Here is a 19980-nt window from a genome sequence, read left to right as displayed (position 1 = left end):
CACCCAGCTGTTTAGCAGAATGCCCCCTTTACCCATAGCCGGCAGCATGTGTGTTCAACTGGTGGTGCACATCCACATGTAACCAATTTTTTTCACAAGAGACGTATCCAAGGAGCCAGACAGCAATTCTGGGTGAAGCCTGCATCACCTGCAGTACAACCCAGCCTCTCCAAATGCTATAAACATTTGTTCTTTCCAGTGCATAACTGAAGGGGGGTCCTTGCCAAAGACCCACTTCTCTGCTGTAATTTCTACAATGTATGAGCAAACTTACGCTGTGTAGGCTGAGCCAGATAGGGAGGTTGATATTTTAGGAAAGGATCTACTTTCATGACATTCATTTGTATATAAAAATTATATATTTATTTGACTACCTCCCTTTCACCTTCTCTTTGGTGGCTGCTTGTCAGTGTCTTTCTGGGGTAGGGACTAAATCAGTACTTCACCTAGCACAACAAAACCCTAATCCAGATTGGGTCTTCCGGGCACTACAGTCAAAGAAAGAAATAGCAGAGCTAAGCTCCTCATTGGGGATTATTCCAAGGACATGTTGCAAAGTAATATTTCTGACTTTTATTTAATGCCAAGAATTGATTGTACATAGGACTCCTGTTTGTTCTCCTATGAATCATTCAAATACAAATACAATTTAAAAATATTTTTGACCTTTTTTCCCTTTGCAGATAGCGAATAGTTGAAGGTGTTTTTGGAAAGTGAACCGTTCCCTCCTCTAGCTTATTTTCCTGTTTGCTCATCCAGAATAATCAGAATCAGATCTGACTTTGTTTTTTGAACAAATGGTTAGTAGATTTTGCCAACTGAGCACAAAGGTTGGATTTAGGGATTTCTCATTGCACTAATTCTTATGGCAGAAAATGCTTGTTTAAAAAAAAAAGTGAACAAATAATGCAATATTTTTGGAGTCTGGGGGGGGGGGATTGCCATCTCTTGTGCAATGGATAACACACAGAGAGAGAATAGAAAGTCTCCACGTATGAACCTCTTGTCTTGTTTAAATAATAGGCTTTTGTGTTTTTAGTTCATGACTAATGTTCCTGGGCTGCCCATGCCAATAGTCTGGATTCTGAATGTTCACTGTGATGCCAGCTTTTAGAGCTGTTTCAGTTAGACCATCACCCCCCCTCCCATACCAGTGTCTGTAGGAAGTGACCCCGGGACAGAGGGATGGAACGGGGGAAGGATGGTCTACATCAGGGCAATTGTGGGAGAAGGACCCAGAGGGTTGCCTCTCTATTTTTCCTGCCAGGTGAACCTCCAATGTAGACTCACATGCCTGAGCACCTTCCTCAGTGCATTCCAGAACTCCCTGGAGGGTGAATAAAAAAGGAATTATCTGGGTTGGACTGACACATTCTCTTTTAAATACCACCCATTTTATCCCTTGTTTGTTTAGTACCTGGGCCAGAATTTCTATCATGAAAGAGAAGTTTTCCTGACTGACAGCTGCAAAGCTATAGATACAGCAGCTTCACTTTTAAATCAAGGTCTTCCCTCCCTCCCCCACCTCTCCTGCAAATTGTGCCTTGTTAAGGCTTGTCTGGAGTGCAGAACATATCATTCTATTCTGGACAGCAAAGGAAACGTGCCCATAAAAAAGTACCAGGCTCTGTCAGTGAACGAGCTCTGCTAATTGCTAAAGAATAAAAGATAATGGCCAATTTGTCAGCAAGCGTTGACAAGAAAGATAAAGTTGGAAGTAATTAACTGTCAGACATGTGGGGAGTGATGTGTCTGCCAATGGCTCTCTAAATCATCGGGCTATGAAATGTGACGGACATTTATCACTTTTATGATGCAGCACTGACTAGCTCCTGCTTGGGAAGTGTGGAGGCGGTATGTTCTTTGATTGCCACCACTGAGAAGCAGGGATATTCCTAATCTTGTCCTGCCTTGGTGACTAACTATGGAAAGTGTGATTGGCTGTGCATTCTTAGCCCAATGGAGTTTGGTTCCACTTAGTGCATTTTGAGCTCATCTTCCTTTTTTGTTCTCAAGCATTCATTCTGTTCTATCTGGTGCACTCCTTAAGTATCTGAACTGTATCAAGGAAGTTTAACCAGGCTGGGAAGAGTCACAGGTGAAGAACTAAATCAAGAGTGCATGGAAACATTATACTAATATTTCACTTTTCTTCTGGTGTCTTGAAAAGCAGCCAAAGCATTTCACAACCATTAATTCAATAAATCTCATGACATGCCTGTGAAGCAGGTTAAGTATCAAGATCTCGATTTTTTTAGCTAGTTTAACTGACAAATTCTGACTTGCCATAGCGGAAATCAGCGACTTTCAAGAAAAAGAACCCAAAAGTCCTTTCCTGGTTATTTGTGTTAATCATGATTAGTACCCTTCTGAATTCTTTAAAGTATTAAATGCACTCGATGAGGGATAATCAGGATCATATCTCCCATCCCTTGCCTTGCAGTGACTTAAATTGGAATGGGACAAGTTGTGGGTGACCATCTCATTCATGGAACCAAAATATCCATTTCAAGTGTTTTATGTTGCAGTGTTTCCCTTTCAGGTCACTGCAATAGAAAGGGAGGGCCTTGAACCATTTGGGCCTCCAGAAGCCCCACAGGAGGCGGCTATGTAGTGAATTTAAAAAAACAAACAAAAAAATCCACCAGGAGCCAGCCTCATGGTTTCCTGGGTGTTTTCCCCCTGTGCTATGGTAGGAAGGAATAAAGCACCATTGTCTGTTACCTCTCAGACACAAAGCTGGGTCTCTGTAGAGCAGGCATGAATTAAACTTGTACCTATTTCTCTCTGTTGCCCATTTAACGGCATTTTGGAAAAGTGGGGGCTAGGGGTGTGAATCTTCCCATCCCAAGCATGCAACGCCACGAAACATTCCAGGCCCTGTCTTCCTCACCACTTTTGTAGTGTCTTTGAGTCAGCTTTATAAGGCTAGACTGTGGCACAAACAGTCTGACCTGATTGTAGAGAGCCCTGTGTACCCTTGTAGTTGGGTTCTGTGTGCCCCAAAGGGTGCGCAGTTCTCATTGTATAGGAAAACAAGATGATATGCGTGATGCATCCAGATTAAGGGTTGTGATGTAAGCAGACTACATGCATGGACAATGAAACTCTGAATCAGGGGTAGGGAACCTCGGAGGTCAGATGTGGCCCCCAGCTTGCCTGGATCCAGCCCCCGAGGCTCAGGGCCCCCTCCAGCATTGGGGAGCCCAGCTGGCACTCCAGCCCCCCCCCCCCCCTTCTACCCCACTGCAAAGCTGGAGCATACAATACCTACTAGCTTGGGCCCTCCGAGGTGCTAGTGTGCAGTGGGCTTCATCTATAACCATGAATGCTATATAATCTAGTCTCAATCTTTCTGCCACTGAAATCAAACCAGGGTATGTATTTTTGTACATAAATACTGCAAGAGAACAAGTCCACAACCAAAACACAAGCCCCCTGCTGCAGATCAGATGAGCTCTTATATTGTATTTTATTATTGAAGTCCAGGTGTTTCCAATGGCTCTTTAGTAGTTAATATCCATATATCTTCCCAAGTCTATGTATGACTTAGAGCAGGAGTGAGGATTGGGGGCCACTGCAAAAAACAAAAACAAAAAACCAGAATCCAGCATATATATAACAACAAAATGCAGTTACCTATCAATTAAATTCTTTTGTAGGAGAATAGCTACTTTTTGGACACTCAGTCATTAATTTAAAAGTAGGCATTCTTCTACAAAGGAATGTTACTGCCCAGTTACAGAGAGAGACTGATAAACTGGAATTAATCTGCAAGTTCAACACTGTTACCCTAGGGGCTTAAATAAAAACATTGATTAACACACTACAAAGCCAATTTCCCAGGCCTTTGACATTTGCATTTTTACATCAAAAGCTATGAATGGGACACATTCAGCCCACTTAATTAGCTTTATTAACATGAGTTCTACAGTTGACAGGTAACTACTCTTGGGGTATGTCTACACAGCAAAGTTATTTCGAAATAACAGCCCTTATTTCGAAATAACTTTCTTAGCTTCTACACAGCCAAACCGCTATTTTGAAATAAATTCAAAATAGCGGATCGCTTATTTCGAATTTGGTAAACCTCATTCTATGAGAAATAACGCCAAATTCGAAATAGCTATTTCGAAATAAGTGCTGTATAGACACTTATTTCAAAATAGAGGGCCTCCAGCCTTCCGAGGGTGCCCTGGTGGCTACTCCAACCAAGAACACTCTTCTCCCTCTCCCTCTCCCTGGAGCCCTTAAAGGGGTAGACTCTGGCCACAGTGCCTGTGCCAGCTCAGCTCCAAGCCTGCCAGCCCAGAGCCAGCAGTCACTGCCCCTGACCCAGTGGCCCCAAAACATGAGCCAGCAAGCCGCCAGCAGCCAGCCCTCCACAGCTTCCCAAGAGCAGTCTGCCAGCTCCCAGGAGCCTGACAGGGCCCGGAGAAGGTGAACACCTTCCTGGTCCAGTGTGGAGATCATGGACCTTATTCAGGTTTGGGGGGATGCCCCCAACATCCATGATCTCCGCACTAGATGGAGGAACGCAGCCATCTAGGGCAGGATAGCTGCCAGCCTGGCCACCAAAGGCCACATGCGAACCCAGGAGCAGGTTTGCATGAAAATCAAGTTGGTTTGGCGAGAGTCCCAACCCTGAGCTTCCCCTCCCCGTTCTTCCCCTTGCTTCCCCCTTCCAGCTCCCTCCTCCCAGGTTTCCCCCTCCCCTTTCCCACCCTCTCTTCTCTCCTCTTCTGCCTCCTTTCTCCAGTCTCACCAGAGTTTCATTCCCATCCCCCCTCTCAGTTTTGTTAAATAAAGAGAGTTTGTGTTCATGATGTTTATTTGACATCAGGAACGGGTGCTAGGAAGGGGTAAATGGAAGGACGTGAGGGGGGAATGAGGCACAAGCCCCCGGTGGAGCAGACCAGGGAGGCTCTTAGTGCTCCTCAGGGTGAAAGCTCTCCCGCAGGGCCTCCTGGATATTGACAGCCCCCCTGATGAACCTCCCGGATGGCAGCCTGCAGAAAGTGCAGCCAGGCTCACAGCAACCAAGAGAAGCACCAGAGTGCCCATGGGTGGCTCTGGCTCCATGTTGCAGAGTGTTGTGGTGTCCCGAGTGAGGGGGACCAGAGCATGCAGAGACAAAATGCTTTGCTGTCCCTCATCGAGGTAGACAAGCAAGCAGGGAAACCTGAGAACTGTCGGGGGGGCGGCCTTTAAGCACAGACCTCAGATCGCCTCAGGCAGCAGTAAGTCCTGACTTGGTGCCCTGCTGGAACTGGTTCCAGCCAGCCTTAAATGCGATTCAGAGTCCATTCAGTGGCTATTTCGAAATGCATTTTGTGTGTAGACGCATTATTTCGAAATAAGATATTTATAAGATATTTTGAAATAACACTGTAGTGTAGACCATACCCTTGCTGTTTATATATCTTGGATTCTATTCTTTCCACTCCAACTCATCTGATGAAGTGGGCTTTACCCACAAAAGCTCATGATCCTATATATTTTTGTTAGTCTCTAAGGTGCCACAGGACTACTCATTTTATCATGCTCTTGAAAGCCTATGAATGAAAAGAAGATAAAGGCTTAAAGAAGCCATGGAGTTGAAAATATCGTGTATTTGCAATGGCAACAGCCTATTTAACCAAGCTAGCACTAAAACCTGTAAATTAGGGTGCACCCATGATAGCATTATTTCTCCCAGATTATGCTTTGGGACGAATCTCTAATCCAGTTCCTTTTAGGGGATGTTGGTCCCGGATTTAAAAAAAAAAGCCGCAATCACTCAGGAACTCTGAATATCTGCAGCTGGTACTTAATGGCACGAGGCTCTGGAATATGTGGAGGAGGACAAGAGGAAAGGGGCCAGTAAGGAAGTCCTAGATTAAGGCAGAATGAATCAGAGGAAATTAAAATGAAGAAATGGAATATGCAAGCAGAAACACAAGTCGTGCTTAAGTCTCTTGCTGGTCACGGTGCTAAATCTCATTTGAATCCCTAAATCTAGTGGCATCAAAAGGAAAAAGTGGTGGACTGGGAACTAGATATAGCAAAAAAGAATCCAGAAGTCCTTTCCAGCATTCATTGCTGTGATTTTTTACAGATGGAGCAGAATTTCCTCTAGAAATCACATGTACTCAGTGATACCCTAGCCTTGCAATACCATGGTCATGTTGATTACAAATGTATTGTTTTATATAAAAATGCACACAGCTACAGTAAACTTCCGATAATCCGGCACTTTTAGGACCCGGGGGTGCCGGATTATCAGATATGCCGGACTATCAGAAGGGGCGGCTATGAGGGGTCTGGAGTAGGGTGGGAGGGGATGCCACCCCAGACCCTTCATAGCCCCCCCCTTACGATAGTCCGGCTCTGCCCCAGGCGTCACTGATTCAGCCGCTGCTGGTCAGTTTCAGCAGCAGCTGAATCGGGGATGCCTGCAATAGAGCAGCTGGGGTGCTGCCGGGTTGGTCCCGCAGCGCCGAGGGGCGGCACTATGGGACCAACCCCGCAGCACCCCAGCTGCTCTGCCCCAGGCGTCCGGATTCAGCCTGCTGGTGAAACTGACGCTGCTGGTCAGTTTCAGCAGCGGCTGAATCCCGACGCCTGGGGCAAAGCAGCTGGGGTGCTTCCGGGTTGGTCCCGTAGCGCCGCCCCTCGGCGCTGCGGGTCCAACCTGGCAGAACCCCAGCTGCTCTGTCCCAGGGGTCCCCAAGTCAGCTGCTGCTGAAACAGATCAGCGGCTAATTCCAGGAAGCCCCGGTTAGAGCAGCTCTGCCCCCGGCTTCCTGGAATCAGCTGCTGATCTGTTTCAGCAGCGGCTGAATCGGAGACCCCTGGGGCAGAGCAGCTGGGGTCCTGCTGGGTTGGTCCCGCAGCGCCGTCTTTTGGCGCTGCGGGACCAACCTGGCAGCACTCCAGCTGCTCTGCCCCAGGTGTCCCCAAGAGCAGCTGGGGTACTGCTGGGTTGGTCCCGCAGCCCCGAGGGGCAGTGCTACGAGACCAACCAGGCAGCACCCCAGCTGCTGTGCTCCCAGCTTCCCCGATTCAGCTGCTGGTCAGTTTCAGCAGCAGCTGAATGGGGGAAGCCTGTCCGGCTGCCCCAGCACTTCCGGGTTCCTGATGGTGCCGGACCATCAGGAGTCCCGGAGCATTGGATGCCGGACTAATGGAGTTTTACTGTATATTTATTTGTGCCTCTGTCTCTTATTGTTAGTGGAATAGGAGCTTAGTTGAGTTTCACCAGTAGTGAAAACTGCAGTTAAGCAGCTGTGAACACTAGCACTGACTTTTAGTCTCTACAGCGTTTCCTTTTGTTTGTGACTTCAGTCACGTTCCTCTGCCATGGAAAATTGGGCAATTGGTAGCTAAAAAGGACAGCAGCAGAATTAAAAATATGGGCAGTAATCTTGGACAATGAGGGAGGACAGCTCATTTCAAATACAACTTCCCTGTTCTGAATATGTGGCAATAGTTATTGGAAAACCTGTTCTTCTCTTCCGTCCCTCTCTCATGGTGGTTATAATTTTGCTAATTCCCAGTCTTACTGAAATAAATTTTATGGCACAGGTGTGTTGTCTGATCAGACCCCTACAGTAAGCTCTTGTGCACATCAGCCAATCCCAGAGGTCATCAGCATGTCTTCCGATTGAGCATTGTGGATCTCTGGGTGTTTCCTATCCATTTGTTTTTATCTGATTTGACCTATTTTAGACAGGCCTCATATCCATTACAGAGAAATCCATCAAAAGTGTCAAAATTAAATTTTAAAACATCGCTCAGTGCAATCTCTTGATGTTCAAAAGCCAAAAGGGCTCATCATTAGTTGTATGACAGTTACACAAGAGGTTCTAGTGAATGTAACCATGAAGACTTATACCTGCATGTCACAGTGTTATTCAGTGGGTTCATCTCCAGTCATAGATGCCATCTGGCCTGCTGAGAACTGCCAATACCTTGCATGTAATGAATGGAATTCAGAGCTCTGCAGTCCAGGACCAGTCTTAACCCCCTATGTCAGCAATGGGTAACCTAGACTAGTGTGTGGCCCTTTTTCATGTCAGTGGGCTGTGAGATGGTTTCCCGGAATAAGATAATTTTACTAACTGCACTTGCGTACTTCGAATTTGCGGGGAGTGACACTTGAACTGTAGCAGTGTGTTGATTGGATACAAATGGAGTGCACGGCTCTTACAGTCAGTGTTTTGTGCAATCCATGGACAGAAACCAGCAGAATCTGGCAATGTTGTGCATGACCAACGATAAACAAAATGTCTTGCAGGCCGCACATAGAATCCTGATGGGCCAAATGTGATGCCCTAGGTGATGGGGAAGCACTGGGATCATGAGTCCACCTCCGTTTGCATTTGAGGAAGGGCAGTAATCAGTCTCCTCTCCGCTAGGCCTGCTGTTGGAGTGGGGGTTAGGGTCTCAGCATACAAGCTGCAAGCTTACATGGGACTCCTTCTGCGTGGAGAAGGGAGAGAATGGAACTTTTGCAGAGAAGGGAGTGAGTGACAGAATTACTATGGCTATTCCCAACCAGTGCAGCCCCGTTGTGTTGTTTAGGTGCAAAGCAAAGAGTCTAAATTCTGTGGAGTTATGAGTCTTGAGAGGATGACCTGAGAAATGTTAGCCCTGTTGTGAACCAGCGGTGTTATGCAATGGCCACTTGCTAAGGGACCTTGATGCTGTGTATATTGTTTGTGCTATGCCTATTTTCTGGTTTGTGTACATGGTGTTAAAATGTCTCTTACACATTCCAATACCTGTTACTTTCAGCAACTCAAGAAGCTTTTGAGAAAGTGGGATGCTCTATCAATAAATGTAATTGACTCAGTTTGTTCTCCTGTAATGAAGTGGGTTTGACCCACAAAAGCTTATGCCCAAATAAATCTGTTAGTCTCTAGGGGTATGTCTACACTAGCTACCCTAGTTCGAACTAGGGTGGCTAATATAGTCATTCGAACTTGCAAATGAAGCCCAGGATTAAAATATCCCGGGCTTTATTTGCATGTTCCCGGGCGCCGCCATTTTTAAATGCCCGGTAGTTCGAACTCCGTGCCTGCAGCTATACACAGCATGGGCTAGGTAGTTTGAACTAAAGCCCCTAATTTGGACTACCATTACTCTTCCTGCAATGAGGAGGAGTATATAAAACAATGGTACGTCCACATCTTGAATACTGCTGTGGTTGTGGTACAGATGTGGTTGCCTCATTTCAAAAATGATATATTGGCATTGGAAAAGGTTCAGAAAAGGGCAATAAAAATGATTACGGGTTTGGAATGGGACCCATATGAAGAGAGATTAAAAAGACTTGGACTTTTCATCTTAGAAAAAAGGAGACTAAGGCGACGTCTAAACTACACACCTCTGTTGACAGAGGGATGTAAATAAGAAGTATCGAAAGTGCAAATGAAGCCAAGATTTAAATATCCCATGCTTCATTTGCATAATGGTGGCTGCCGCTTTTTTTTAGAAACGAGGATTTTCCAAAAAAAAACCAGCAGTTTAGATGGGGCACTTTCGACAGAAATGCCCTGTTTCAAAAGATTCTGTACTCATTTTTGAAGGACAAAATGAGGAGTACACGGATCTTTCAAAACGGGGCATTTCTGTCGAAAATGCCTCATCTAAACTGCCGTTTTTTTCTGAAAAGCCCCATTTCGAACAAAAGCAGCAGCTGCCATTATGCAAATGAAGCACGAGATATTTAAATTCCGGCTTCATTTGCACTTTCAATATGTCTAATTTACATCCCTCTGCCGACAGAGGTGTAGTTTAGACGTAGCCTAAGAGGGGATATGATAGAGGTCTATAAAATCATGACTGGTGTGGAAAAAGTGAATAAGGAAAAGCTATTTACTTATTCCCACAATATAAGAACTAGGGGTCACCAAATGAAATTAATAGGCAGCAGGTTTAAAACAAATTGAAAGGAAGTTTTTCTTCACTCGGTGCACAGTCAACCTGTGGGACCCCTTGCCGGAGGATGTGGTGAAGCCTAGGACTTTAACAAGGTTCAAAAAAGAGCTAGATAGATTCATGGAGGTTAGGTCCATGAATGGCTATTAACCAGGATGGGTAGGAATGGTGTCCCTAGCCTTTATTTGTCTGGAAATGGGTGACAGGAGAGGAATCGCATGAGGATTACCTGTTGTGTTCCCTCCTTCTGGGATATCTGGTATTGGGCACTGTCGGCAGACAGGATACTGGGCTAGATGGATCTTCGGTCTGACCCAGTATATCTGTTCTTATGTTCTTGAAACATCAGAGACTACACTAAATGTTCTTTTTTTCCTTTCTAGCATTAACAATAAGCTGCAACAGCCCGAGGCAGCTGCTGGGGTGCTTGAGTATGCCATGAAGCACTTTGGAGAGCTGGTAAGTCTCTGTCTAGATGTTTGGATAGTCCTGTTCCAGAGTATCTCCATGTTTTCAGTTTTTCCTCCATGACCATATTTCTGCTCTTTACTGTAAAATAGCTTTAGCTCATGTCCCTGTAAATGTGACTCCTTCAGTGTGCAGCTTCAGTTCACTCCAGTCCTAAATACTCATTTAGTGTTGCCACGCTTTGTTAATCAGCTGCTGTGTGCCACTCCAAAGGCTGCTATATTTCAGTGACAGGTGGAGTGATACTATTTTGTTAAAAAGTGCTTATAACGCAAAAAGCACTTTGGAACTATTAGGATGCAGCAGTATATGAAAATGATTGGGTTCAAAGGTGGGGTAAATGGGTGAAATCTAAAGGCCTGTTTTATATTGGAGGTCAGACAGATGATCTAAAGGTTCTGGCCTGTCTGTGAAATTCCTATAGCAAGGGAAGCCACGTGTAAGTATCAAAGCTCCAGACCAAGGTAAATTAACAACAGTAGTATATTTATCAAAGGTTAATGTAAGCTCCAGGAAATTAAAAGGAACAAGATTAGGCAGGAAACCTACTAGTAGCTGGGAGCTATGGAATATTTAGACGGGAAAACTTCCTTGGCTTCTTCCTCACAAGTAAATCACTGTTTGAATAAAGGGTGCTATTATAAAAGCATCAAATTCACTTTTCCAAATGTTTTGTAACCTACATGGAGACTTGCTGTCATGACTACTCTGAACTGTGCGGCTCACTCTTGAGTCGTTGAGTTGGGTGTGTGGGCAGGAGAACGTCCTTCAATTCTCATGAGTCTTGCTTTAAAGCATAATAAATCTCTGAATAGTAGCCTGAGGTTCTCTCTCTCTCTCTGCTTGTCCTGACATGTTTTAATGAAATGCCAGAAGTGATTGGTTAGAAAACAGGATATCTGTCAGGTCGGTAGTTGACTACAGATATGATTGTCCAGCACAGGGGGAGAGGAAAGGAGAGTCGACTGCGGTCTAGTGTACTGAATTAGTCCAGCACACTCTCATTGTGAAGCTCTTTGCCAGAAATCCTGGTCTATTCTGGCTCATATTTTTTAAATACTCATCACCAAAAGCAGAAATGAGAGTATACACATCCCATAGAGATGGTAGTCACTCTCTTAGGCTGCATTTACAGCCTTCTATATTTGGAAGTTCAGATGATTCAGGTGAAACTTGGGGTTGCACGTACTGTGGGCTCGGCCTGGCCAGATACCAATCAAAGTGCTACCTTAGGCAAAGCTCCAGTCTGAACTCTCTCCCATGTATGCAAATGGGCTTGATCTAATGGCTAAATGGAAAAGTGCTAACCTACAGCGTGAAGGTTAACGCTAAAGTGGTCAAGCTTGTGTAACTAAAATGAGGCACTTAAATCCATACGTAGGCACCTATGCAAAAGACCTGACTTTCACAAGAACTCACCTTATGTAGCTGCAGAAATTGTGGGTGCTCAGCAACTCTGAGTAACAATCCATTTTATTGGATGTCTGTATCTGAGGCAGAATGGAGATGATGATGTTTGTATTATTACATTTTCGGTAGGCACTCAGCTACTCCAGTGACGGGGCCACATAAGTACCTAGAGAGATTTTAAATCGGGTTGTGCTTCTAACCCTTCCTTCACCCAAGTAAACACCCAATAGCTGATGCATCTTGATAATGGACCTTCAAACAAGCAGATCAATCAGTCTGTCAGTCTATTTGCACACTTGCTGAAATAAGTAAATGACGCTTCCAGACCTTTCTGTATTTGCACAGTAGTTTACTTAGTATTTCTAACTTATTTAAAAAACATTCGCACGCACATACCCCACACTCCAATTCACTTGCATTCAGGAATCTCCCCTGCACCATTCTGGTCTGGGGTAGAGGAAGAAATCTGAAAAGAAACTTTTCTTGGCAAAAGGGGAAGCAGCAGCAGAAATTCAATGGACAGTGTTCCCCTTTTAAACAGACCCCTCTAGTGGGGACTATTGGGAATGTGGATACAGGTCAGGTCTGAGCACAGCACAGAGGGGATGGATTCAGGCTGAGCTGTTTTGGAGGTGCTATGTAAAGTTTGGCCTTAGGTTGGAAAAGAGGCCCTGTGTGGGAGGAAAACTGATTTCTAGAATGTCCTAACAGCTGATGCTGTTTCCTGAAGTATCCACTTTGTGGGGAAACTACCCGCTTTGTGGGGCCCCAGTTTGCCTCATTCCATGATGACATTGTAATCAAAATCTCTAGAAAAGAACTGGGTGGGCCTGAGTGCTCAAGATTAGGGGTGAGAGGAGGTAGTGAAGAGGACATTTCACATGAACGTTCTTTAAACATCCCCATCTAGAGAAAAGGTTCCCTCTTGCTCTTTAATGGGGTTTGAAGAAGTCGGTTGTAGTTGGAGAGTGAGAGACCCAGAGCAGACTAGGACAAGGTGTCTCACGTGGAGGGCACTGAAGTGCAATGTTTAGTTTACCCTATTCATAGCCCACATGAATGTAAAAAAAAAATCCATTTTGGCATATGCCAGAACAAAAGCTGCCAAGGGCTGAGCAGAAAAGAACATTGGCAGGGAGTCCGGTGTGGAAAAAATCTCAAGGAATTCAAAGCAGACTTATTTCCTGAAAATTAAAATCCATAAAGAATCAAGAGGTTGAAGAAAGGTTTATGCAGCAGATAATGATCTCCAGTTGGTTTATTTCTACAGCCTGTGCTGCAAACCACAATTTTTCTCCTTAAGGGTAGAGGTTAGACCAGACCATCACTCAAGAATCTTCCCCTGCTGCGAAATGGCCCAGCTCCAGTCCAGCTGCAATCTGCACAGTTGTAGATTGTGTGGCTAGCTTCTTCATCCTTGAGTCCAGAGTTCCTGCTTAAATTCATCCATGTGAAATGATGATAGACGGGTATTTTTGAAGTATAGCTCCCCTCTGCCCACTCGCCAAAACATTCATATTAGTATTTCAGTAGAAATCAGTGGGAAGAAAACCTGGAATTCATCCCTCTGATATACCAAATGCATTTAGCTCCTGTCTTGCAGGTTTGCTAGCTTTTTAGGATTACAGTTCCCTCTCTTGCACAGAATGAGCTTCCATCTGTCATAGAGGAGTTGTGCTGATATTCAAAATGGATGTAATGAGCAGAGCTGGACAAACAGCAAGCTTGAATCTTTAGAAGGAGAGGAACATTTTAGGTTTGAATCTGCAAATCAGAGACTAAATGTCTTTGATGGTCTTGTTAGGAAATCTCTGCAAGTATTTTAACCACCCATAGACATGGCTATTTAGATCTCTGTAGCTAGGTTTGCTGATAAACATCCTGCATCCAGTTTCTTCTGGTGGTGGGAGCAAATCTGGACAACGGTATATATTCAAACATCACAGTGGGCTCTTGTGTATGCAAAATTCTCACTTGGCACTGCTGCTGCCATGTGTGTATATTCAGTACCTGTACTTCTTGCTCTTCCCCTTTCCCCGGCTAGTGAGCAACTGGATCTCAATTTACCAACCACAATAAACACAATGAAGTGTAACTTATGTACTCAAAATAGGTTCAATTCCAACTACCTAGGACATGGAAACTCTCCTGTATATCCATGCATCTATGTCAGTGATATTCAGTCCTCAATGATTCAGGAGCCAAATTAGCGATCGGCATGACCCAAAGGAGCCACAGTAGTGTGAATTCATTGCTTCATTTACCGTAGTATTATGTTCTGTATGACAGGGAAATGTTTAAATTATATATATTATTTTACATATTATTCTCACAGTAAATAAGTTAATAAGTTCCTGCAAATTGATAACTTAATTGGCTAATAACATAGTAGGAACATCCTGCTTGGCTAATAATTTAATTACATCACACAGTGTTTTAATATCATGTGCTGCAAAAATCCACAGGGGTCCCACTTGCAGCGTGTGAAGCCATGGTCTCAGAGCTTATCTTCACTGCTGCGGAGATCAACACTGCAGCGGTCAATCCTCTGGCATTTGATTTAGCAGGTCTAATAAAGACCTGCTAAATCGAACACTAATGGTGCTTCTATCGACTGCGGCACTCCTCGCAACTGTGAGGAGTAAGTGAAGTTGACAGGAGTGTTTCTTCCATTGCCCTCCTGCTGTGGGAATGGCACCAAAACTCGGCTTAAGGTACATTGACTCCAGCTACATTATTTACGTAGTTGAAGTTGCATACCTTCAGCCGTCCTTCCAGCTTTAGTATAGGCCTGCCCTCAGTATCACTGATCTAAGTCCTCCAGTGCTATTAAACTAACAGCACAGGTAAAGGGAGTAAAGATGAGCATATTTCCAGGTTCCAATTAATTGACCTAAAAAATGAAGACTGGTTAATATCTGACCTTCTGAAGAACCTCTTTGTTACTATCAACAAGAATCAGTATTCATTGGGAGACTGGGTGTAGATTTTTTTCAATTTCAAGTGGCCAGCATATTCCAGAAAAGGCTTACAGTAGCAGTCATGGGAGAGGACATGGATGTGGATGTTAGCTCTGAGGCTTCCTCTGATTGATGGAATCATAGAACCATAGAGTTGAAAGAGACCTCAGAAGGTCATCAAGTCCAGCCCCCTGCTCTAGGCAGGACTAATCCCAACTAAATCAACCCGGCCAGGCCTGTGTCAAGCTGAGACTTAAACATCTCTAGGGATGGAGACTCCTCTACTTCCCTAGGTAACCCATTCCAGTGCTTTACTACCCTCCTAGTGAAATGGTTTTTCCTAATATCCAACCTGGACCTCTCCCACCACAACTTGAAACCATTGCTCCTTGTTCTGTCATCTGTCACTACTGAGAACAGCCTCTCTCCATCCTCTTTGGAACCTCCCTTCAGGAAGTTGAAGGCTGCTATCAAATCCCCCCTCACTTTTCGCTTCTGCAGACTAAACAGACCCAACTCCCTCAGCCTCTCCTCATAACTTATATGCTCCAGCCCCCTAATCATTTTGCCACTCTCTAGGAAATCCAAGCTACCTGGTACGAGAAGCTCCATGAGTGGGAGGATGCCCTTGTAGCCTACGACAAGAAGATGGACACAAACAAGGATGATCCTGAGCTGATGTTGGGACGTATGCGTTGCCTGGAAGCGCTTGGAGAATGGTAAGAGAAGAATTCTGAGGATCCCAAAATGTCTGTTGAGCTTTTCCTGTTTCAGTCTATGTCAGATCCAGCCTCTTCCTGTGTTGCTGTGTGTTTCTGTTTCATTTCGCTCCAGAAATATGGCAAGTTATTTCTGAAAGCTACTTACTGGTTTCCTGGTGGATTATACCATTCATGCTCTCCACCAGCTGAAAATGTCTTCCCTGAATCCCCGTTTCTTTCTTTTTTCTAAGGGTATGTCTAGACCAGTGGTCCCCAACCTGTGGAGGTTGCCGGGCGCCAGGGGGCGTGGCCGTTCGCCCGCCGGGCGCCAGGGGGCGGGGACGGAGGCGGGGCCCCTCCATAGCTGCGCACCCCCCCCTCCATAGCCGGCGCCCCCCACCGCTCCTCCAAGTGCCCGGGACCACCTCCAAGGGCCGCGCGCCCGGGGCTGGCGACCCCTCCCCCCAAGCTCCGTGTGCCCGGGGCCGGCGCCCCCCCCTCCTCCAAGCACCCAGGGCCGGCGCCCCCTCCCCCCCCAGCGCCGCGCACCCGGGGCCAGCGCCCCCTCCCCCGCAAGCTCCGTGAGCCCGGGGCCGGCGCCCCCCCCTCCTCCAAGCACCGGGGGCCGGGGTCGGCGCCCCCTCCTCCCCCAAGCACCCAGGGCCGGCGCTCCCCATGCGCCTGGAGCCAGCCCCGAGCACGTGGCACCAGAGGCATGTAGTCTAGAGGCATGTAGTCTAGACGTACCCTGTCATTTAAAAGATACCAAGTTGCTGCTCATCCTGCACATCAAGGCAGCACGTAGGGTTGCCAGATGGTTTCAACAAAAATATCAGACACACCTGATATTACATCTTATCTAGAAAATACCAGACATTTATATTTTCTCAATTTGTTTCCTGAACAGAAAGCTCAAATACTGGACTGTCTGGATCAAAACTGGACACCTGGCAACCCTAGCAGCACCTTGTTGCTAACGTTGGGCAATCCCGGTCTGAGCCTTTAAGGATGGAGCTATCTAAGTAGCCAAATTCCACCTGAAAGGGACTTGCAGCTGATCAGTTCTGTTCTGCCTGTAGTAGCAAGAGAGAATATTAATAGAGAGGAGTTCTGGGAAAACATAACTAGGCAGCATGGTTCAGAACTGCCATCAGAAAGTGAGACCCTTCTATGATGGCTCATTTAGCTTTGTTCGGCCTACTCAGCATTGTTAACATGCCTGTCTGGAATGCATAGACTGTGCTGGGGTCAATAAAAGTGAACAATTCCTAGTAGCAATCTGAACGAGATTATGCCATATAAATCATTCATATTAACCCCCTTTCACCAAGTCTGCTGCAGATGTCTGCGTTTCTTATCTTGACTGGTTTCAGCGCTCATTAGTTTGTGTGGTTTTTGGCATTCGTTGATGTAAACCACGTGATGTCCATGGCTTTAGTATACAGATCATGACATTGGAGTTTGTTTCCACCAGACAAACACCCATTAACGACTTAGAACTTGCAGATTATCTAGGGGGCTCTGCTGTTCCGCATGCTCACCTGGAATCAAGAGGCTAATCAGGGAAGACAGGACCTGTGAACTGTAGTGTACAGTTCTGCCTCCAGGCACAGCAAATCGGTGCATGTCCTGGTGCCTCTACTGAGCTTCTCATGTCACTAGACCTGTGTGCTGATGAGTCCTGACAGGCACCCATGGGATGCCACACAGGAAGAAGATTCCTCTCCATTGAGGTCACTATACTGCTGCATAAACTGAGCTGCCAGGAAACTATGCTGGGCTGCCTGAGAAGTCCCAAAATCCAAACAATATTTTTCTACTGCCTCCTGCTTCCTGAGTTTTTGCAGCAGGAAGAATGAGCCCCCTGTTGATTTGTGTCTTATCTGTCCTTGCAAGGAGTATGCAGGGGTTGATGGGATTTCTGCCTCCTGAAGAAATCATCCTTTCTGATTAATCATTGCTTCCCAACATTGGGGTGCGTGTGTGAATTTATTCTCAATGATTTTGTTTTTCTAGAAGACCTATAAGCCCTGTAACTGTGGCATATTCTGCAAGCAGGGAGGAAATCCCAATGTTCTGACTTGCATCGAACCCTATCCTGATATACAAGAGACTAACTCTCTGTCCAGATAATGTTCCATGTGTCCTGGCAGCACAGGAAAAGTGGCACAGTCTCTGCTTCTGTACTGTCCCATTTGATATACAGGCAGTGTTGTTCAAAACCCAACTATTCTGTCCTGTGGTTATATTTCAGAGGGCTGCTTAAATAATTCTCCCCTTACCATTGCTCTTCTGGCTGAGGGGTGGGGATGGGAGAGTGTGGAGTCAGACCCAATATTTGAAGACTTTAATGCTGGAGGAAAGATATGGGGGGAAACAGTCCATGGAGAGAATGCAATAGCAAGAGCCAGGTCATCCATGATCTAGTTTTCCGGACTCAAAAATGACCCCCTTCCATGTAGCTGGCTACACTGAAGCAAGATGCACAGAGATATTGCAACATCTCCATGGTTAGTAGTTTTTATTAGTGTCAAATAAAAGCCTTAGAGAAGTTTGAGGATCAGCATGTGATTGCATTTGGCTGTTCGAGTTTAACAGCTCACTGCCTTATTTTATTTCCTTACTTAAAATAATATATATATAAAATAGATTTAAAATCCTAGTAGAGTATGAGACTACCAGCATGGTGCAACACCAATTCCAGAGGAACTGTCATTTATATATAGCAGAGTAGTATATAAAATCATAGTGTATTCTTGTTCACAATTTAGAACAGCTCCTATTGCCCACCTTGTTCTTCCTTAGCTGTACACTTCTCCTTCTATTTAGTAAGATTTCTCTGAAACAATGCAGCTTGCAATTAAGTTTCTTTTAACTTTACAAGGTCTCTTGGGTATGAAGCACTATTCCTGCTTCCAAGAGGGAGGTTTTATCTTCTTTGTCTTGATATGGCTTCTTTTAGATCAGGACTTTTCAAACTTTGGATCATAGCTTGTAATGGTAAGCCACTAGCTGGCTACAAGATGCTTTGATTACCTGAGCATCCGCAGACATAGCCGTTCGCAGCTGCCAGTGGCTGCAGTATACCATTCCTGGCCAACAGGAGCTGCAAGAAGAGGTGCAGGCTGGGCTACCATTTCCTGCAGCTCCCATTGACCAAGAATGGCAAACCATAGCCACCTGGAGCTGCGAGCAGCCATGCTGGTGGACACTCAGGGGAACAAAGTGTCTCTCACCAGCTAGCATATTACCCTTATAAGTCGTGACCCAAAGTTTGAAAACCTCTGCTTTAGAGATATTCTGGCAGATGCATCAGGGAACAGACCAAGGAGTTTAGAGGGCTAGTCTTCCTAATGCATACAATATATCATGTCTTTCCACAGCCATCTTCTTTCCTGCCTAGACATAGGATTGTATTCATCTGTCAGTGGTATACAGCCGGTCCCTGAGTTGCGAACAGTCGACTTACGACTGTTCGCAGTTATGACCAAAGCTGTCGTAAATGGTGGACCCCGAGTTACGAAAGCGATCCGCTCTTACGAACAGCACGGTCGCGTGTAACTCAATGGGGTCCGACTTACGAACGAACCGAGTTACAAGCAAGTGCTTGGTCCGTAAGTTGGGAAGAGGCTGTATACAAAAAGCTGCGGAAGAAGAGGTGGTCTAAGGACTTAATCTGATTTTCTTTGTTGAAATAAAATAATTATCACAGGGAGCATTTTCCTGCCTTCCTTCATGTCAGATGTTTGTGATAAATCAACTGTTGCAGGATAAACACCGACTCCAGAACTTGGTTGGAAATTTAATTAACTCTTTCAGTATATAATTTGAAAGTAAGTATAACTTGTACATTTACATCTTTGAAAATAAACCCCTGAATCAATACAGCACTAAGGTTATGAATCTGAATGCAGTCAGAATGAAGAAGATAATGGTCGTATGGCAAATTAAAAATAAAGACTTTTTTCCTGTAGCAAAATATCCAGGGAGTTGATTTCGCAAGATTGGCTTTGTATGCCACTGCAGAACTCCACCCTAATTACCCAAAAAGAATGCTCCCATATCTGTGAGTGAAGTTAGTGGGCTCACTAAATAAAACACATTTATGTTACTATCAAACAAAGTACATTTTTAATTAACTCAATAGTGCTAGAGTCATGCAGCCACCTCCTTCCCAGTGATTCTGCTCTCTCAATCCCAAGGTTGAGAATTTAGTGCCTAAGTCAAGTTGGGCTGGTATCTCCCCTCTGATGGTGTGTTGAACTTTACTATTTGTGCTACTTGTTTTGGTTTGATAGTAACTGACAGTTCCTCTGGGATTGGTGCTGCGCCTTGCTGTTATTCTCAGCATGCTGGGTAGCAGAAGTTTGAAAGTGCAGCCAAGGCAGACCTAGCCACTTGTCTCCTTGTATAATTATGTCTGCAAGTGCCTTGCTTCTCTATTAGCTCACATTGGATACTGATTCACTGCTGCTGCTGTTTTTTTTACTGGACCATTAAGCTGTCAGTGTGACTGT

At 45.1% G+C, this 19980-nt stretch overlaps 1 protein-coding gene across 6 annotated transcripts in view; it reads left to right on the top strand.

The window, feature by feature from the left end:
* The window catches only part of MTOR (mechanistic target of rapamycin kinase), a 125496-nt gene that overhangs the window by 64068 nt on the left and 41448 nt on the right, over window positions 1-19980 (top strand). For all 6 annotated transcript variants that reach the window (XM_089773066.1, XM_089773069.1, XM_089773068.1 and 3 more), the window contains 2 exons: window positions 10308-10383; window positions 15342-15481. In XM_089773066.1, the coding sequence (XP_089629192.1) occupies window positions 10308-10383; window positions 15342-15481 (216 nt within the window). The remainder of the gene's footprint in view (window positions 1-10307; window positions 10384-15341; window positions 15482-19980) is intronic.

This window comes from Pelodiscus sinensis, chromosome 24 (assembly GCF_052426305.1).
Source record: "Pelodiscus sinensis isolate ZL-2025 chromosome 24, ASM5242630v1, whole genome shotgun sequence".
Classification (NCBI taxonomy): Eukaryota; Metazoa; Chordata; order Testudines; family Trionychidae; genus Pelodiscus; species Pelodiscus sinensis.
This window is presented reverse-complemented; position numbering and strand designations above follow the sequence as displayed.